We start from the raw sequence: 21,914 nt of genomic DNA on the forward strand, positions 1-21,914 counted from the left end.
CGATGCTGGTCTCCCTGCACTCGCACAGCGATGCTGGTCTCTGCACTCGCACAGCGATGCTGGTCTCTCTGCACTCGCACAGCGATGCTGGTCTCTCTGCACTCGCACAGCGATGCTGGTCTCCCTGCACTCGCACAGCGATGCTGGTCTCTCTGCACTCGCACAGCGATGCTGGTCTCTCTGCACTCGCACAGCGATGCTGGTCTCTCTGCACTCGCACAGCGATGCTGGTCTCTCTGCACTCGCACAGCGATGCTGGTCTCTCTGCACTCGCACAGCGATGCTGGTCTCTCTGCACTCACACTATTATGTTGGTGTCTCGGCAGAAGGTCTCGTTGGTTTTAAGCAGGGTGAGGTGAAAGCTGGCCAGCGTGGCATCCTCGGGCACTTGTAATTGGAAGAGTGTGGCGTTTCCGTACCAGCGATACACACTGAGCTCCTGAGCAGGATCTGAGAAGAACTCTGTGTCATACACTGAGGACAGCAAAGTGAGGGACATGGAGGAGTCTCTCTCTCTCTCTCTCTCTCTCTCTCTCTCTCTCTCAATCATAGTCTTAAGAAGGTTATTGCATTTTTTAAATAGAATACCAGTTTACACAAATTAACAGAAGGACTTGAAGTTATCAGTACCATTATAAAACAAACTCACTACAAAGCCTATTGTCCAAGTCAATCTGACTTTGTCTTCAGCAACCTTTATTTTAGTACTGAATTCTCAATATATATGAAGCTGGCTGACTGATTCTGTTTTTACCATGGACCCTGCTGGCTGTGACAACACTAATTGTTAATAGTGGAAGAAGACTCAGAATTCTGTGTTGTAGCATCATTTAAAAGTCTTAACACTTCTGCTGCTATTCAGAGTGGCTGCTACAGAACTGCACAGGCAGAAGCAGTGTCTTCAAACCATTGTGATGTCATCGGGGATGGAAGGTCAGACGCATCACTTTCCACTCCTCGGATTCTAAACCCGCCTCTCTCGGATTTTACAAAGGGAGGCTATGCGAGTTCTTGGGGTTTCCTAACTATGGGGTGGTTCTCAGAATAAGATTGAGGTGTACTTCCATAATAATGAAGAACGCTCCAGCATATGTCAGTGATAAAAAAGGAGAAGATGCGGATATTGTCTCATCATTGATTTATTTTCTTAGATTTCCTAGAATAGATTATATACCCATCACCAAGAAGTGTTTTTTTTTTTTTTTTAAATCAACATGAACATTATATATATAAACACAAAAACATAACCAGAATAATACAAAGAACACAACAGGACTTGCAACCACCTCCCAACAACAATAAACAGTGCAGAGTATAATTCATGACTAGGTTTTATAAAATGCATAGTCAGAATTTAACAGAACTTAGGTCTGGAGTATGAAAGTGCAGAGAGACAATTTTCCATGATGAATACAGTAAAGGGAGGAGATGGGCTGTGACTAGGCACCGAGCCTGTAGCTGTGCATCACATAGTGCAACAACAAAAGCCCATTTAAAAATATCACCTCTTGTTACACAAGACTGAACCCAAGGTGCTTTTCAGGTTTTACTTGGAGCCAATTCAGAGTTCTCTCTCTCTAAGGTTTGCTTAGTATGGGCTGAATTAAGCTCAAGGTAAATCCAGGACTAGCACAAACTGCTATGAAGCTGGAGTCCTACTTCATTTTAGGACACAGAACAAGTTATGCAGGGAAAACCTGCGACATAAAAAAATGAGACCTGAGCACCTATACAGAATGGATGCCCCCCAAGATAAATCATTTCAAATATTCAAAGAGTTTCCTAGACCCCAACACAGGTGCTGGGCTGAAAGAGACACTGCGGAGCAGAAACAGACTCTTGGGTGTCTTGCTTAGAACCTGAATCCCACACAGGAGAAAAACCACCTTTTAAAAAGGGCAATTCATTCCACCCAGCTTTGATAAACCACGGGACCTGATTCTCCTCAGCAGTAAGGGGAGGTTCAGCATTGCAACAGTAACGATAAGTAATTTGTAACTTCAAACAGAAACTTAAGTCACATCTTTTAGGAGAAAGGTCTTGTCGAAACATTAAGACCCTGATAAAAGACTTCTCCTGCAGTGTGCTTTGTGTTTGTAATGCTTCTACTGATTTCAGCTTAACTGAAAAGCAAAACATGTATCCCTGTCCTGTCCAAAGTTTCTAAATGAACATGTGCCATCTCAAACAACACCGTGGAACATTTTACAAGACAGGATTAACAAAAGCACCCAAAACTATTACTGATTGCAAATATCAAATATCAAAAAGACGACTCCAGTTCTCTTATTGCTCGTACTAAAATGAGGGCTTAAAAGGACTCCTGAATACAAACACCTTCAGAAGTAACTGCAGCTTCTCATCACAAAGTGAATTCATTTAATGGACCAACCACAGTATGAACTAAGGCTACTGTAAGCTAAAAGCTTTGTCAGATCCCTACAGTACAGTACAACAATAAATATACTTATAGTGCAGAGATGTTATATTACATTTCTATCTAATATTGCTTATATTAAAAACCAGCCACAGACCCTAAGGAGGCCACACAATTTAACTGCAGGTCCGTGCTTTTAAATGAGCTTATGGCATTAATAATTGTGTGAAGCTATGGACAGTGAAACCAGGAGGTAACGGCCTGTCTCGATTGCACATGGAACAGACTCACAACAGCGTCTGTTTCTTAGAAAGGGGGGTACAAAGGTGCTTTAAGAGAGGATTATTCAAGTGTTAAGTTTTTCGATTCTTGAAGACAATGATGCAGTGTCTATAACCTTCAAGCCCCAATTTCAGCCGTGACAGCAACACTGCTGCCTTTTTTTATTTTTACCATAAATTCAAGATTATAGAATCTTTTCAAACAACAGCAACAAAGCCTGTTAAGATTTAGAACGAACGTTGCCGGGAGTTATGCGGGCTGCGCACCCACATAATTTAACTACAGTAGCTTCCCTCCTTATAAAAGACATTGCTCTCATCGCTCTGCCTTTTTCAACAGACACAGTCTGAAGATACGCCTCTATAATGACCAGCTCTCTATGAATCAGCCCCTTTTAGTGGCTGCAATGGAGGGAATCCACTGCAGATGCATAAAGTCGAAATGTCTCTTCAGATCCTTGTATACTTAGCAAACAGGTCCAACTGCACTTCATCCATATAGCTGTACATTATGAACAGTAGTGTTTCAAATAGATCCCTGTGCAGCATCTACAGTTAAATATTTTAAAACTGAATGTGTTGCACCTGTCTATAAGAAGAAAAAGAAACAGGAAATTGCACTTACAGCATCAACATTAATTTCTCAGATAGCAATTAGATAAGATGCAAACAGATTGGAATGTGTCTAGTAAGAATCAAAGCTTTTACACACATTAACATTGTTTAAACCAGGGGTGCCAGCCAGGTCTTTATCCTGACATTAATGTAGTTGAACCGCTATACCCTTCATCCAAGTCTTCAGGAGTAAAGGATCTATGAATGCCTATAAAAACTGGAAGGGAATCTGAGGACCGGAGCAGCCTGCCACCCCTCCATGAGCCTAGGGGACAGTGTAGAGCTCCTCCCTCTCGTTCTTACAGATCTGATACCCACAGATGGCTTCTTGGGACCAGCCCCACGGCTTCTTGTGCTTCTCCCGGGGAGGCAGCAGGAAGACCACGCTGCTCGCCACCAGTATGTGCCAAGCGCTGTGCGTGTAGAGGTAGTTCTCATCGGTCTGCGCAAAGACGTACAAAGAAATGCCAACGACTGCGCTCACTATCCCTGGGAGCAGGAAGAACACCCAGCGCTTCCACGTTGTGGGGTAGCACTGGCGCCTTTGGACGCCGCGGTAAATCTGAAAAAAAAAAAAAAAAAAAGATGAAGACGGGCAAACATTCAATAATACACATGTATCTGTGCACAGCAACAAATACAAACAAACAGTCAATACACATGCATCTGTGCAGCCACAGCAACAAATACAAACAAGCAAACAGTCAATACACATGCATCTGTGCACAGCAGCAAATACAAACAAACAAACAGTCAATACACATGCATCTGTGCACAGCAGCAAATACAAACAAACAAACAGTCAATACACATGCATCTGTGTGCCACAGCAACAAATACAAACAAGCAAACAGTCAATACACATGCATCTGTGCACAGCAGCAAATACAAACAAACAAACAGTCAATACACATGCATCTGTGCACAGCAGCAAATACAAACAAACAAACAGACAATACACATGCATCTGTGTGCCGCAGCAAATACAAACAAACAGTCAATACACATGCATCTGTGCGCAGCAGCAAATACAAACGAGCAAACAGTCAACACACATGCATCTGTGCACAGCAGCAAATACAAACGAGCAAACAGTCAACACACATGCATCTGTGCGCAGCAGCAAATACAAACGAGCAAACAGTCAATACACATGCATCTGTGTGCAGCAGCAAATACAAACGAGCAAACAGTCAACACACATGCATCTGTGCGCAGCAGCAAATACAAACGAGCAAACAGTCAATACACATGCATCTGTGCACAGCAGCAAATACAAACGAGCAAACAGTCAATACACATGCATCTGTGCAGCCACAGCAAATACAAACAAACAAACAGTCAATACACATGCATCTGTGCACAGCAGCAAATACAAACGAGCAAACAGTCAACACACATGCATCTGTGCAGCCACAGCAAATACAAACGAGCAAACAGTCAATACACATGCATCTGTGTGCCGCAGCAAATACAAACAAACAAACAGTCAATACACATGCATCTGTGCACAGCAGCAAATACAAACGAGCAAACAGTCAATACACATACATCTGTGCAGCCACAGCAAATACAAACGAGCAAACAGTCAACACACATGCATCTGTGCACAGCAGCAAATACAAACAAACAAACAGTCAATACACATGCATCTGTGCACAGCAGCAAATACAAACAAACAAACAGTCAATACACATGCATCTGTGCACAGCAGCAAATACAAGTCCTTGGAAAAGGATTTATTTGGCGAATTAAAACAAACTTCAACTTAGAATAGCTAGCAACAAGTAACACATAGAAATTAAACAGGCACAAAAACAGTGGAACACACATAATCAAACCAAGTGTCTATTAGTTGTATCAAAACCAAACTTTGCCCATTTACTGAAGATTTACACACACAGTGCCTACGTTATGTAACAGTTAGCCAGTGATTTACACACGCAGTGCCAATGTTATGTAACAGTTAGCCAGTTTACTCCTGGACTCAGCACCCTCAATGCTGCAGCTCAGACACAACAGAAAAAGCAATCCCACTCACCCATGCTGCTATCATAGCAAGACCAGCGCAAAGGCACGGGCCCAGCATGTTCCACATGCCTCGTCGATCAAGTTGCATAGACATGGCAATGACCAGAGTGCCAAGCATGAACAGCATCTAGTAAACAGGAGGAGGAAAGCTTGTTATTGCAGAAACAAATCGAGTGCTGCTGGAGCGCACGAAGCAAAACAAGAGTCAGCAACGATACAAGAAGACCCTGATATAAATGAGTCCCTTCCACGTTACATGCGTGATATTATTATTATTATTATTTATTTCTTAGCAGACGCCCTTATCCAGGGCGACTTACAATTATTACAAGATATCACATTATACATTATTTCACATTATACAGATATCACATTATTTTACATACAATTACCCATTTATACAGTTGGGTTTTTACTGGAGCAATCTAGGTAAAGTACCTTGCTCAAGGGTACAACAGCACTGTCCCCCACTGGGGATTGAACCCACAACCCTCCGGTCAAGAGTCCAGAGCCCTAACCACTACTCCACACTGCTGCCCTGTGTGTTCTTAAAAGAAACATTCAGCGTTGGACTTTTTAGCAAGCTTGAATACAACAGGACTCTTTACTTTGAAAGTTCAAGCATTAAGATGATATTCAGTCCGATAAATACAGGTGTTTGCCATGTGCACCAGTGTTTATTTGTTTTAAGTTTGATTGAAAATGAATGTAGTTCATCAGAGCTGAATACTCACATATTTAAAGATATCCTTAACTCTTGCCATGCAGAGGATGGTTACCCAAATAGAAGAGACTGACCCAAGGAAATCGCAGTACTGGAGCGTGTCGTAATCCATTATGCACATTACAGTGACGCCAGGCTGGTCACATGCATGATAAAACTGCAATACAGAGCAAGAACGTCACCCGGGTTATGATCAAGGACTAACCATTGCAGATCACCACAGTCACAGATTTGCAACACTCGCTGTCATAATGATCCAAGAAGCTCAGAGAGTGTGTGCTGCGACTTTGCGTTTCTTTTCAGTTTAAAGCTGGTCTTTATGCAGCTTGTCGTGTCACCCCTCTTTAACCCACTACCTTAGCCTTACCGTTGAGAAGAACATTGTGAAGAGGTACACAGAGGCCTCCACGATGTAGTAGCGGTACACCGCCACCACGATGGGCGGGATGAACATGAGATTACTCAGGGTCAGCAAGAGGGCAGCCAGCATCTGCCGTGCATAGGACTGCGCTTCACTGGCATCAGTGCAGCTCCATCCTCTCTGCCCTGGAGCGAGCAAAACCAAGCGATCAGCATCCCAGCAACAGCAAACGGTGGTTTTTATTATATTCCACGACACTAATCTGTCACCGTGCCTGTTTCGTTCCCCCCCCCCCCCCCGCCACACAGCCACTTTCAGATGAATCTAACATGACCTTCAGAACTTACAGGCTTGCTCAGGTACAAACATCCAGATCATTCTACCTGGTTCTGCTTGTACTGATCTGTGTTCACATGCTTTCACTGGAGTGCAGGAGCAGCATGCCACAGATATGGAACCTAGGCTAGACTAGCCAATGTGTCTTTAAGTAAGAGCCAGTGCCATCTAGTGATCTGCAACTCAGGTTTGTTTTTTTTTTTGTTTTTTTTTTTTGTTTTGCTGGCAGTACTCTAGTTGGGGACTCAGCATTCCTGGCACTAACAAAAGAATCCTTCATCTGATCTAACAATACATATATCTATGGCAGGAAACTAGAAGAGAAGCTGCTGAACTCACAGTCAAAGCTCCTTAATTCAGACAAAAAACACATAGAAAAAGTCAAGGGAACAGTAAAAAAAATTTTTTTTAGAATTGAGACATTGTTTAAAAAAACAAAAAACAATATGAACATAATTTAGAATATGGAAAAACTACAAAGCGGTGTGTAATTCAATATGTTAATGTAACATTATTCAGCAGGTTTCATTCGACTTTATTAAGCAAAATGAGAGAGAGCGATGGAAAGCGTTTGGCGAGAGCTGTAGTCCTTTAGAAGCGGAGAGACTCACCTGCTTTACAAGTGCAGGCAGCGTACAGGTACCCATAGGATCGGAGCAGCCGGCACTCTCCATAGGTGCCACAGTCATTAACACAGGCACTCAGCAAAGAGGAAGCCAGCACCGTCCCAGACACCTTTCCACACTCACTGAGTAAGAACACAACAGCACATCTAAAACTCCTGTTAAACTGCATTCTGTGCTAGCTTACGCAACCTTTCATCACTTTAATACCAATGTACGTATACGTTTTAGAATAAAAGAAAAAAATGAATCTGCCAATTACTTTTGTTAAGCATTTAACACTTGGAGATACTAAACTAAGCTTAATTCAATGACAAACGTTTTCAACCGATATCATATAATCAAGGCTTCTCGTTGAAACGTCGGGCAGTGAATGAAGTTTCTTTGAGTGTTTCTAAATTCCACACTGTTAATAGTTATGGGTGAAGCACTGAACAGTGGGTTCTCAAGCTGAGCCGGGTGCAGTTTCAGAGCTGTTCACGCGCACTTTTCATCTCTCATCTGTGTTTCTTACCTGGCATGGGCAGGGCACACTGTGTGCAGGGTGAGGTACCAGAGTGCAGTCTCAGGGAAGGGGATATGAAGTGCAGCTTCTGGAGACGTGCCGTTCATTCGGAGAGAATAACCCTGAGAGAAGGCTAGAGGCAGGAGAGGGCACGGGGTTACGTTATGCATTACCATAGCTTACCCTAGTTAGTCATCTCTCTCTGGGCTTTACAAGGCTTACCTGAGCATCGCCATGCTTTCACTGGGCTTTATTACACTTTGATATGATTATTCTATAGTACATTTTTATAAGGGTTAGACCGTTATTCCCAGAACATCACCCTTACAAGTTTCATGTATGTGGATATTAAAACTGTGGTGAATCCTGCAATGTGTAGAAGTTGATGGTATACTTAGAATGGCTCTATTAACTTTAATCACATTCAGGCTCCTGTGATACAGTGGAAAGCTAAAGAACGCTCAAGGAAAGGATTAAGAAAAGCAATAGAAAATAATAATAATAATAATAATAATAATAATAATAATAATACAAGGTTGCAGCATACCGGTTGTGCAGCTTTGCGATTCGTTCAGTGTCAGCACAGGAGACCCGGCACTCACACAGACCACCACAGTGGCATTTCCATGTGTAAGAGAAGTCTGAAATGAGAACGAGGAAAGACACTGAACACAGGAAACAGCCTCACTGAACATGTAAAAAAGAAAAGGCTTTTAATCCAGTCACCGTCAGAGTGTAAAACGCCAATGCACTCAAGCATAGCTTTGTCAATGCAATATTCACATATATAATATAATATATATAATAAATAGAATATAATATTTCAATCTGCTGCAGTGTTTACATCTTTGCATTTGCACATGCTGCAAGAATGTGAGTTTTGAAATATTAAGAGGCTTTCTGATTCCTTGGTGCAAACAGTGCACCTCCGAGAAAGCTTTGTAAACTTGATTGAACGCACCCAGCTACCCTGCCTTCCATTGGCTTTACCTGTTAATCTCAAATCCAGAACCAGCGTCCCTCCACTTACCCTAACCCTGACCCTCCACTTACCTTCCATTTGCTTTACCTGGTTTAATCTCAAATCCAGAACCAGCGTCCCTCCACTGTCTGCTCCAGAATTTAAATTCAAGGAGATCAGAGTGGGAGCCTGAGAAGAGATGCTGATGTTTGGCCCGTTGATCAAAGCGAAGCGTACAGACACCACGTCCACGTCTTCTCTAAACACGGGCTGGCTGCGCAGACAGGAGTCCCCAGAGGGGGCGCTGTTCAGCAAGCTGTCCACCGGCAGCGTGGCGTTGGAAGTGGCATTGCTGAAAAGACCAGTGCCGTTCACACCGCTGAATTTGGAGAAGAAGTCACCAAACAACCTGCCACTTTTAGGCTTGCATCCAGCTGTCAAGAAAAAAATGTATAAACTGAACACAGTTTTTCTTTTGTGTTTCATTGGATTGTCAAATGCATGTTACTATCACAGCTTTACCTGTGAGAGCTGCTGTGATCTGGAAGGAGATGGACAGGTTGCTGTTGAGGCTCTCCACGGTGATCCGTACCCAGCTCTCCCATGGAGGGGAATGGAGACGGGCTGGACACTCAGCTTGCCCGCTGCAGTTCACTGTTTTCGGGGAGGTGCGGGTGAGAGCAGCAGAGCCCAGGGTGAGCACGAGCGGGCAGGAGTCTGCAGTGCTGTTCTCCGTCCTGCACCCCCCGAGGCGCAGGGTGAGCTCCGCCGTGTACGCAGGGATGAATACTCTGAAACAGGATTACAGGAAAATGACAAGCTGGACACAGAAAACCAGCACAAAGATCTTATGCCACTCCCATACCTAACAACACAGTAATTAAACACATGCTGTCCTGAGATGAGTTTAAAAGCTAAAAAAAACATGAATGCAGAGGAGCCCGTCTCTTTTGCATTGTGGTTATGACGCATTGCTTGCGGTGCGCAGGGTCGCTGGTTCACTGGATCTGGTCAGATAAGCATCCTCCCTAATCACGTACAATACTATTCTCAGATCTTCCCTCCTGTCCTCATGTCCGCTACCTCAGTAAGTGCTACGGCTTTGGTGAGCGCTCCAAGGTAGAAACTTTGCTCTGTTCAAAGTATTGCTTACTTGAGCACAGCGGGCTTGTCGGGGGAGGACACAGTCTGCTGAAGAGGAACACCAGGCTCCAAAACAGGCATGTCAATCACCCGTCTCACAAACATCTGGGGCTGGAAAAAGTAGGAGCATGAAGAGGAAAAGCCCTGCAAGAGCAAGAGAACAGGAAACAGTTACTGGAAAACATGTTCATCAAAAGAGATGCCAGCTTACGCAACGCCAGCCTCTGAAAAAGCATGAATGGATATTACAGATAAAGCAAAATCCAGCAGGGAATTCATGCATGAGAATCAGATTACTAACTATTAAAACAGGCTGTAGTGGACTTACTTTGGGCTCAATTTTGCCGTCATCTTTGGGAAGATGTGCAGCTACGAACCAGTCTCCCACTGCAGGATTGGAGAGGTTGAAGAAGGTCATGTTTGGTCCTGCGGAGCCTAACATCAGGGTGAAGTTGTGTGCCAGAGAGAAGGCTGCATTCTCAGAAAACTGAGTCTCTAGAGGGTTAATAACTGGAGGGGCACCGGCCCGAATGTGGCTGCAAATTAAAAAAAACAACAAAAAAAACTTTTTAGCTTATATTGAGGACAGGCGAGAGAGAGCTAGAGAGGGGGTGACTGAAGCTACACACTGACTCAAGAGACGTGTTATATTTCTAAGCACCTGAAGCACTTACATGATGCAGCTTCGAGTCTTCAATCACAGGGGAGTTGGTGGCTGTCAGGTAATAAATGCAATGCAAACATTCCTGATTGCTGTGAAACCGGCAATTGTAGTGGATTGATTTATTTATTTTTTTTCTCTCAGAGAAAATGTTTCTCCCAGCCCATCACCAGGGCAACAAAATACAACAGAATATAAAATGATACCCATGAAACTCAACACCTAATAATTAGCCTGCCAGGAGAGCTGCTTCCTGAGGGGGAGGGGGTGGGGAGGGGAGTGGGGGCTGTTTTGTCATAACAACAGTAGGGAGTGCTAACAGAAGGAAAATGGATTCGGTTTGATGCAATGCATGAGACCTACACTGTTACTGTGGTGTTTGCGCAGGTTGCTCCTGCACCCCGGCTGCCAGTAAACAGCCATTGGACGAAGACGGTGTCCTGCGGGACTTTGAAGAGGAGGAGTCGCACGTTCCCATACCAGCTGTAGGTGGAGAGCTTCTGAGGAACCTTGGAGTAGAACTCCGAGACATACGTCAAGTCTGAGACAAACAACACAAGAGACAGGTCACCCGGGATACTAAACGAAACCTGAATTCACACTCAATAGTGAAATACTAAAATACATTTGAATTCGGCGACACACGTTTTTACTAGATGGAAGTCATTTACAGTTTCTTCAGTGTTTCCGCAACTGAGAAACACTTCGTTCTGGTCGAAACGTGTGTCACTGAATTGTCGTTTCTTGAATTATATTTCTGAGATTGAGCGAGGCGCACGGACACATCTGCTCTCAAGACGTGGTTAGTTTACCGATGCGTTTCTGACAGACACTGCCTTGCACTTTCAGTTCATCGAGTGCACTCAGCCTGTCACGTTACCATTGCTCAATCTATAAAGAATCTCAAATTGTCTTGCTTCATTTGATATTTAAATGCAATGGATGACATCAGTAGCTTCAATTGACTGCTATAGTACTGTAAGGATTGGTTTTGATTTCATACAAGACAACCCCATTACCGACCATGTAAACCTTACAAAAACATTATGCAAAGCTGCACAATTTTTACTGCTGTACTAGTCCAATAAGTTTAAATACTGTCTACTTCCGTCTTACCGCCTGCGGTAACGCAGCAGCTGGTGAAAAAAACAGCGATAAGCAGACACTCGCGACCCCTTTTCTTCATCGCTTTTTATCCTTAGTTTCCGGCTTTAAAAACAACAGCATGTTGCTCCATTTGGATTTCTTTGTTTAAGCATTTTGTCAGCACCGACCACTGTTGTCAAGACTTCAACCTCTCGCTTTGTGTTTGACTTCCTGGATCCGAAACACGTGATAGAAACGTCATGTTGACGTTGCAGGTCTAAATAACTATCGGCTAGAATGAGGCTCAACAGAGAGACAGGCGCATATTAACCTGACCCATTAGACGACTTTTAAATAACTAGTACCCGCGTGAAAGCCATTATCAGGTCATTCGAAATTACAAACACAATATGTGATACAACCAAAAAGTATTGAAATTAATAATAATAATAATACCTCAGGTGTTCTATTCAATGGTAATCGGCAAGTGCAGTGCAAACTATCACTGTGACGTGTGTGGGTCAGCCCCACAGAGCTGGCAGAGTTGACTGTCACACTTTTAAAATACAGAATCTCATCTCACCCTCTGTGGTAAAACTGCACGTTTAAATACCAACCCTACATACGCCGAGGTGGGGTATTTTTGGTGCGTTGCCATGCCAGTAATACCCATGTTATCCACCAGAGGGAGCCTGAGTTCCATCTCCAGTACAGCATGCATTGAACACGTGCCTGGCCTTCTGTTCCCCTGTGCCCGGTTCTCTTCACCGCAGTTAGGCTGTCTGGGGACTTGACTGAGTGTGTATAACTTTAAGTGCTGTGATGTGTCTATTTTTGTGACTGCCCGTTATATCTTTTTATGAGGGTTTGCTTTTCTTAATGCTTTTATAATATCTCCATCTGTTTGTTGAATGATACCACCTCAGATAAAATATTTATTTAAGTGCAATCTGTCAGACCGTAATGTAAATTCACACAAAAACACACCTACCCAGACAGTGCGAGAAGGCAAGGGGTCTTCGTACATCTGCGCAAGCAACCTTTTCCTCTTTAGTTTTGGGTTCCAGGAATCCCGTGGAAGTTGGGAAGTCTAATAGTTTGAAATCACACCATCTTAGACAGAGAGGAGAGAGAAAACCTGGATCTTTACTATAGCCAGTAGCACATCCCTGAATCTTTACTTTCAATACAACGCCATTCCAGAATATTGTGTAGCAGTGTCTGCAGTTCATGTGCCTGAAGAAGACATTGGGCAGCATTGTGGAGTAGTGGTTAGGGCTCTGAACTCTTGACTGGAGGGTTGTGGGTTCAATCCCCAGTGGGGGACACTGCTGTTGTACCCTTGAGCAAGGTACTTTACCTAGATTGCTCTAGTAAAAACCCCACTGTATAAATGGGTAATTGTATGTAAAATAATGTGAAATGATGTATAATGTGATATCTTGTAACAATTGTAAGTCGCCCTGGATAAGGGCATCTGCTAAGAAATAAATAATAATAATAATTGTGTATCGCACAGCTCAGTCTCCTGTCTGCAGAGCTTGCATCATTCTGTGTATTCATTTAGCTAACATAATAGAACAGCACAGAGCACCATGGAGTTACACGGCAGCTAACTGAACGCAGGACCGCTTCGCGCGGCCGTGTCCAGCCCTGCCTGGCGGTGCTGTGTTTAACTTCTCATAGTTTACACGAGGTCTGTTGACAAGACAAACAGCAGAGGCTCAGTTTGCCTGCGGGGCTGCTTGTGTGCCTAACGACTCGTGTAATTTATTGTACCTGCACTTGAGCGCTGCCATATTGCAGCTATTGGTTTTCATCTGCTCCAATCAACACTGAAGTGTTTGTCCCAGGTCTCAACGACATTTAGTGGCGAAAAGCCTTAAAGTGGAAGGGGGGTAAAAACCGAGCTTGCAGAGAAGGGGGAGCAGGCAGAATGTGAGGTAGTGATAAGGCAGGGAGATGGGGCAGGGTGCTTTTATTAGAATGAAGGGGTAGGAGCTCATTCAGGGCAGCATATGGTAGGACATATGCTCTGTCTTACAGTGTTGGGTCATTAGTGGCTTTATTATTGCAAGGTTGGCTAATAATCACCCAATTAGACAGAGATTCATACTCCCTTGTGCAAGCTGATGTTTTTGCATTCAGTCACAATTGCTTTTATAAAAACACATTTTTTGATATTCAAGGTAAACAATAACACCGCCTAAATAAATTTCAAATATACTTCTGATACTGCAGCATTTCAAATACAGTACCTGTAAAATGATAGCGAATTTCTGCAAGATACCGTGTCCTGTAACTCCTGAGTTATTTAAAGACTTTTTTTTAAAAAATTCTATTTCGATTAATGAAGTCCTATAGACTTTAAGTAAAGTCTAGAAAAGTGTCCTGCTCTAGAACCTCTCGAAGTGTAGAATTGATGATGCATCGATGTTCCTAGTCCAGTGCAGCACTGCTGTTCCACACACAGACCTCAAGCAGGGTTATACCCTGCCTCTCTGTGCCTTAACCTTCAGTGTGCTTTAATTTGCACCATGCAATGGGTAACTGCGCTTTGCATTGTTTGAAGCACTGCATTTTTGTTACAAGAGCGATTCTTTATGAATGTGCTAAAGCTTTAAGACCTGGAAAGGGGAAGAGAATGTACATGCTGTAATCCTAGCATTTCATTATTAGGAGACTGAAAATGCTAATCTACTGTCTATTGGTCTCATTTAGCAGTTCAGATTAAGAGCACAATTCAATAAAGTTTTAGCTGGGAAGAAGTATTTAATGTTGAGCAACCATACAATTAAAAAAAAAAAAATGTTTTTATTACTTGTAGTTGTGGATCATAATACATCTCAATAGAACAGAAAGGGATCTTTGTGCCTTCTCGTGTTTAAAGCTTCCGAATCTTTTTCAGATGTTCCTGCGTTACTGTTTTATCTTCGCTGTGAACTGAACAAGCTTCTAGCGGGTAGCTAGTAGTTCACCTGCAGGGTTTAGTATTTTTGTGAATCATTTTTTACCCTGCTCCGATTTTATAGTGTATTGTCCTGGTTATTACAGCGTTTTATGATTTCAAGTTTAGCATTACCTTGTGGCAGCTGTGGGCCTTTTGTAAAAAAAACAAACATGTATCTGAGACGTCTACGCCATGCTCCTGAGAGAGCTGGGATTGTGTGTATCTGAGATGTGTACGCCATGCTCCTGAGAGAGCTGGGATTGTGTGTATCTGAGACGTGTACGCCATGCTCCTGAGAGAGCTGGGATTGTGTGTGTTTGAGACGTGTACGCCATGCTCCTGAGAGAGCTGGGATTGTGTGTATCTGAGATGTCTACGCCATGCTCCTGAGAGAGCTGGGATTGTGTGTATCTGAGACGTGTACACCATGCTCCTGAGAGAGCTGGGATTGTGTGTGTTTGAGACGTGTACGCCATGCTCCTGAGAGAGCTGGGATTGTGTGTATCTGAGACGTGTACACCATGCTCCTGAGAGAGCTGGGATTGTGTGTATCTGAGACGTGTACGCCATGCTCCTGAGAGAGCTGGGATTGTGTGTGTTTGAGACGTGTACGCCATGCTCCTGAGAGAGCTGGGATTGTGTGTATCTGAGACGTGTACGCCATGCTCCTGAGAGAGCTGGGATTGTGTGTATCTGAGACGTGTACGCCATGCTCCTGAGAGAGCTGGGATTGTGTGTATCTGAGACGTGTACACCATGCTCCTGAGAGAGCTGGGATTGTGTGTCTCTGAGACGTGTACGCCATGCTCCTGAGAGAGCTGGGATTGTGTGTATCTGAGACGTGTACGCCATGCTCCTGAGAGAGCTGGGATTGTGTGTATCTGAGACGTGTACACCATGCTCCTGAGAGAGCTGGGATTGTGTGTATCTGAGACGTGTACACCATGCTCCTGAGAGAGCTGGGATTGTGTGTATCTGAGACGTGTACGCCATGCTCCTGAGAGAGCTGGGATTGTGTGTATCTGAGACGTCTACGCCATGCTCCTGAGAGAGCTGGGATTGTGTGTGTTTGAGACGTGTACGCCATGCTCCTGAGAGAGCTGGGATTGTGTGTATCTGAGATGTCTACGCCATGCTCCTGAGAGAGCTGGGATTGTGTGTATCTGAGACGTGTACGCCATGCTCCTGAGAGAGCTGGGATTGTGTGTATCTGAGACGTGTACGCCATGCTCCTGAGAGAGCTGGGATTGTGTGTATCTGAGACGTGTACGCCATGCTCCTGAGAGAGCTGGGATTGTGTGTATCTGAGATGTCTACGCCATGCTCCTGAGAGAGCTGGGATTGTGTGTATCTGAGATGTCTACGCCATGCTCCTGAGAGAGCTGGGATTGTGTGTGTTTGAGACGTGTACGCCATGCTCCCGAGAGAGCTGGGATTGTGTGTATCTGAGACGTGTACACCATGCTCCTGAGAGAGCTGGGATTGTGTGTCTCTGAGACGTGTACGCCATGCTCCTGAGAGAGCTGGGATTGTGTGTGTTCTCCGTGTGGGTGTATATCAACTGCTAGCGAGCCAACACAAAAGAGATTCTCATTCTACAGTGCCACCTAGGACCAGTACATGTGTAAGTACCCCTATTAAAGTTTACTGGAGTAAATTTGCACCATAGTTTTGCAGTTCCCCCCCATGCTTTTCTCGTGGTTATACTGAGCATTTATCAGAGTTTACCCTGGTTTGCCATGTTTTTTAAATATGCTTTACCATACCACTCTGGACTTTACAACACTAACCGACATACTAGGGTCACTGGGCTGTATTGCACTATGCTATGCTTTTACTGTGAGGGAACTTTTATACAGACAACAGAATGCTCTTGATTTTGTTCCTAGTTTGCGTTGTTATAGATGAGGGACGCAGCCCCGTTGTGATTGAGCTGTCGGCTTGCTCTGTGTCATAGGCTTCTGTAGCACATGAATCTGACAGGTTACACAAGCCTTCAGCTTCATTAACCAGCAATACAGCACACTTTGATCAGCAGTCACCCGTTCAGCTTTATTACAACTTTGTCATTTCTTAAGTGAATATAAACAGCACTGTGTACCGAATGCACACATTACCATCCCTGTGTTTATTTGACCTTAACCTGTGATCTTTATAAAAACAAAACAAAACACACTTGCTTTCTTTGCCCACAAGCAGGTCTTTTTTTTATTTTTTATGGCTTTCATTAATTCAGTAAGTGGTGGAAAGATCTAATCATATACTCCTGTGCCCATTATTGGCAAGAGTCCCTCTTTAAAAACATGGGTTTTGTGATAAGCACGCTGTGCTTTTAAAAAAGGGCCTACTCCAGGAGTCAAAATGGCATGTAATTTAATTTGACGCCTATCTGGCCCTATCCTTGATCTGAACCCCAGAGTGATAAGGCATCGCCAGCAGGGGACCAGTTGGCATCTGGGCAGCAGGTTTAATAGCATGGTTTACAGGAACAGCACTTTAAAATCCCCTGGCGCCCAGGCCATTAAGGTGAAGTCTATCTTACGCCCCCTTCGTCCCTCTCTCCAGGGTTCCCTGGTTGCTGGGTGCTAAAACAAAACAATGCTGTGTTTGCCCAGTCTACTGTTACAATACTGCATTCAAATATTTGTCAGAGAGGCAGCCCCGCACTCTGCTATAAATACAGGCACAGGTGAGAGGCTCCACAACCAGGCACAGAGACCAGCTCAGCTGTGTGACTGCTGTAAAACCAAGGTAAGAGAGAGGGAGGGAGGGAGACACACGTCTGCTCCGGACTCATGAACGCACAGTCGTTACAATAACAGCACTGCAAGCTCTTTGATTCGTTTTTAATGGTTTTCTTTTCTAGAGCTGGGATTTATAAAGAACAGTGGCTATTGGGTGTACATGTTTATTGAATTTAAACCTGTGCTGTCCAAAGTTTATGTCACCCAAACCTGGATTTAGATATAATTATAATTTTTTCTTCGACATCTTATAGAAGTTTGCCGTGGTATGTTGTGGTAAAAGGCACACAAAGGTGTAGTGAAGTGTAGTAAAGCATGGTTAAGTAAATGCATAGCTTGAGCATGTGGAAAAACTTAATTTACTGCAATAGACTTTGAGAAGGAATAATGTGAATATTGAATAAAGAAGTAAAACAGCTGGTCACTGAATTCAAAGTTTAGAAGTCACCTTTAAACGCAAGTTCCTGTTCAGAATGAATTTGTGTTGGTTAGGAGTCTGCTATCAGTAAGCAGGCAGGTATTATGAATGGATGTCTTGTGTATAAATTCAATAAGAATTCAATTGGAACTCATGTTGGTTAGACAGGTATTATTGCATTGCCCGTGAACCTGATGGTAATAATACTGATGCCTCAAGAAATGGATCGTTGATATTTATATGCCTGTCTGAAATTGGTTTTGATTGCAATGTAATGATTCTCTCCACGTTGTAGATTTAAAAAAAAAAACCAAAAACTTACAAATTAAAAAACAAAAAAGTAATGTAGACAAAAGTTTTGGCAAGGGCCTTCATCAGTGGAATATGTAATAATAAAAAAAATATATTGAGAACAATTATACATAAATACATAAATATACTAAAAAAAATTTAGCGGCCAGAGAATCAGTCCAGAAGATGTACTTTGGATAGGAATGTTTCACTGAGGCAGCTCGGAGCTTTGCTCTTCGTAAGCAGCTGTCAGTGCTTTATGCTTTGAGTTACACAGCCCCAATATAATTTATGGTTCGTACAGATTGGGTTTGCTTAACTGATAGTTCTGCTACACACATCTAAACTTCAAAACTAGTATAATTATCTAAGCATGTTAGAAGCAACTGGGGGGGATACACGACTTCAGGGTCTTTCCCCTGTAAAAGCTCGGGTTCAAATTCAGCTCAGGTCAGGTCAGATTTTCGATAAAGACATTTTGATTTGTGTTTTTCTTTTATTTCTTCTTCAATTTACAGAAGTTTTCGGTGTTAAAAGCAATGGCAGCCGGGGTCATTCGAAACCTGACTGATTTCAGACTGGCCTTCCAGCACCCCTTCTACACCCTCACTGACCAGCAGGAGGACATGGACTTCCAGGAGGGGTCCAGTGAAGAGGAGGAGGAGGAGGGGAAGATGGAGGAGGAGGAGGAGGGGGAGGAGGAGGAGGAGGGTGCAGGAGACACCGCCGCTCCCCAGCACAGCTCCCACAGCACCACGGAGATGACAGTCCAGCTGCTGCGCTTCGCAGACCTCATCAACTGCGATATCCAGAGGTACTTCGGCAAGAAGAGCAAGGAGGAGGATCCTGATGCCTGCGAGATCTACGAGGACAGGCTCTCCTCTGTGGGCCGGTCGGGGCGCGAGCTCTACTACGCAGACCTGATGAGGGTGGCTCAGAGCAGGGGCCGCGAGGAGGAGGGGGAGGAGGAGGAGGAGGAACTCCCCCACGCCCTGAGAGCCCTCTGCAGCCAGGACAGCATCCAGCAGCTGGGGCCCCTGGCGGAACTCTTCAGCGTCGGGCTGCGGAGGTATGTGAAGCCGGGGGGCACCGAGCACGCGCGGAGGCAGAAGGGGGAGCGCAGGCACGGCCAGGGGGTGCCCATGTGCAAGCGCAGGCTGCCCCCCTCCTTCTGGGCAGAGCCAACCCCGCACCCCCCCGCCTGCCTGCTCAGCACCACCAACACCCCTGACTTCAGCGACCTGCTGGCCAACTGGACTTGCGAGAGCAGCCAGGAGCTGCAGGGGGTGAGCAGCACAAACTCTCCCAGGCAGCAGACGCTGGAGACTGCACACTATCACATAGCGTAGCCCAGCCTGGCCTGGATTTATAATGTACTGGACATTATTAGATTATTTTTTTAAACTGTTGACCAAAAAACCTACCCAGATTGTATACGTGAGATATAACTTAATAATACATGTGTGTTTTACAAATGCCTCCCTTTCAGGGTTATGTCCAGCTGCTTGAGCATTGTTCTAGTGCATGTACCGCGCAGTGTTTGTGTGTGTGTGTTTTAAGTGCTGTATGCATGTGAGAAGTACGCCTGGGAACATGACTATATGTTGTTTAAAAATAAAACGGTTCTCCTGCCATTCCAGTCAGGATGATGTCAATGTTCCTGCATTGCTGGTGAATGATCTAGAGTTACTTCACATAGAGCAGGGGAGGAGGGGCAGAGCTACAGTACAGCAGGGCAAGATGGGCAAGGTGAAGAGGCTGTCGATCCCCACTTTTCACAGTGAAAGACAATGGCACACCACCAGTGTGTGCAGCAGCAAACAGTCCCTGCAGAGCTGGAAAAGGTGATAATGATCGGGATTAGGAGAGCAAACACACTGCGTCTCATTGCAGCCGGCTATCAATGCAGCGCTGCATGTACTTGGAGCTGAATTGCAGGGGAAGGCAAGGATCTACTCTTTGCACTGTTAAAATAGCAGTGAGACACTCACAGCCCTCGCCGCTGCACATTTTGGCCAATTCATTTTAAGCAATCAAAGCAGATACAGTAAAACCCAAAGAGAACAGCAAAGAGCTGAGCGCACTGAAGCTGACCAGAGAAGACTTGTCAATGAAACAGGATCACTGACTGATAAAATACTGAATACATGTACTTGGAGGCTGTGTGGTCCAGTGGTTAAAGAAACAGGCTTGTAACCAGGAGGTCCCCGGTTCAAATCCCACCTCAGCCTCTGACTCATTGTGTGACCCTGAGCAAGTCACTTCACCTCCTTGTGCTCCGTCTTTCGGGTGAGACGTAATTGTAAGTGACTGCAGCTGATGCATAGTTCACACACCCTAGTCTCTGTAAGTCGCCTTGGATAAAGGCGTCTGCTAAATAAACAAATAATAAATAATAATGTACTTAAATACTGAATAAATAACCCCACACTGCACCCACCCTGCTGTCTTAATGTTATTTAGGATGGTTTGTCAAAATTTCCAAAGGCTTTTTCTGCAAACAACATGCATGTTACATAAATAGAACGTAGGAAAGCAAAAGCCAATTGTCTGAGTAGAATAAATCGATTGTAATGATCCAGAAGTAGACAAGCAGCTTGGTTTGAGGAAGGCATCGTTCATGTACTTTCTTTCTAGCTTTATTCCCGTTGGTGATTTCCATGTGCTTGTGTACAAGCTGTTTAATCAGCCCCTACACAAACAGCCTTATCAGGCTCGTGCTTCAACCCCTGCTCAAAAATAAAAATAAAAAAAACAATGGCAAACAAACAGGGTGCTTTCCTGTCAGTTTGATAAAATAAAATTCATGATTTTGTAATGAATTTGTCTCTACTTTCCTTTTGTGTGTGGTTATTGACACAAACCCAATGTTTTCTTTGAAGATAATCTCCATATAAACTGTTGGGCCGCGCTTCAGACCTGGGTGACAGAAGTGAATCTGATGACGAGCTTCGTTCGTGATTCAGTGTAACACTCTAATCTGGCGACTCTGAGAAGACTGAAGACTCTTCATATCCTCTTCTGACAACATCTTCCAATCTTAAACTGAAAATCTTCAATATTAAAACCTAAAGCCAACTAAAACAGTAGCACTGTGGAAACAGGGACCTTTGTATAGCAAGGGTATGGAAACCAAACATGTAACTCTGTCTGTAAAAATCAGTAGAGATGGTCCTCTTGCAAATGTAAAAGATCCCACTATTTATTTTTTTTCAGTACTGCGAATGTGTAGTGGGCATTGTTCCAGTACCACTGCAGAGTTGCAACACCCAAAGCCCTGCGGTATCCGCAGTGCTGGACTCTTCTGAAAGGGTCAGCTGGGACCGTGTTTCTGCAAGCGGTTGCCTCCGGTCCGACGCGTATGTACTAGGAGATGATGACATGTCATTGTGTTGCAATTGCTGGAGTTGTATTGACACTTCCAGCCTGATATTTAAAGAACATGTTAGATAAGAACTCATCCTGCCACTCTCCCTCGAGACTCACGTCAGCCCTCTCCATGCCCGTCACTAATGATCGTGTTTATCACACTTTCTAAAAGCCACAGATACACAGCAGCTCAGCAATCTCGGTAAACAGCAGCCAGCGTTTCCCTCGAACCTGAAATGCTTGGAGCAACACACTCCTCTCCACGCACAGCTGTGAGATTAAAAGGTCCATCATTACTATTTACATAACAGCCGCGGACGCATTTCAGGACTATCAGATTCAAATGCCTGCGTCTCTCCAGTAACATTCTGCAAGGTCCCGAGAACGAAGTGCAAACCACGGCAGCCTTCTCAACCTGGAAACAACAGCGAGGTCTCA

At 44.2% G+C, this 21,914-nt stretch overlaps 2 protein-coding genes across 2 annotated transcripts; one reads left to right on the top strand and one right to left on the bottom strand.

Moving 5' to 3' along the window:
• Window positions 1-1,123: 1,123 nt before the first annotated feature.
• Window positions 1,124-11,965, bottom strand: LOC117418468 (post-GPI attachment to proteins factor 6). The gene is made up of 13 exons (XM_059035368.1): window positions 11,735-11,965; window positions 10,982-11,159; window positions 10,286-10,493; window positions 9,968-10,101; window positions 9,337-9,605; window positions 8,923-9,248; window positions 8,401-8,494; window positions 7,863-7,986; window positions 7,337-7,473; window positions 6,396-6,574; window positions 6,039-6,185; window positions 5,315-5,431; window positions 1,124-3,835 (listed from the first exon to the last, which is right to left on the bottom strand). Exons 1-13 carry the CDS (start codon window positions 11,802-11,804, stop codon window positions 3,539-3,541), a joined length of 2,280 nt encoding a protein of 759 aa, XP_058891351.1. The 5' UTR covers window positions 11,805-11,965; the 3' UTR covers window positions 1,124-3,538.
• A 6,888-nt stretch (window positions 11,966-18,853) lies between these two features.
• On the top strand, window positions 18,854-20,863 carry LOC117418320 (protein PERCC1). The gene has a single exon (XM_059035272.1). The coding sequence runs from the start codon at window positions 18,869-18,871 to the stop codon at window positions 19,454-19,456; it is 588 nt and encodes a 195-aa protein (XP_058891255.1). The 5' UTR covers window positions 18,854-18,868; the 3' UTR covers window positions 19,457-20,863.
• Window positions 20,864-21,914: the final 1,051 nt, after the last annotated feature.

This window comes from Acipenser ruthenus, chromosome 13, assembly GCF_902713425.1.
Source record: "Acipenser ruthenus chromosome 13, fAciRut3.2 maternal haplotype, whole genome shotgun sequence".
Lineage (NCBI taxonomy): Eukaryota > Metazoa > Chordata > Actinopteri > Acipenseriformes > Acipenseridae > Acipenser > Acipenser ruthenus.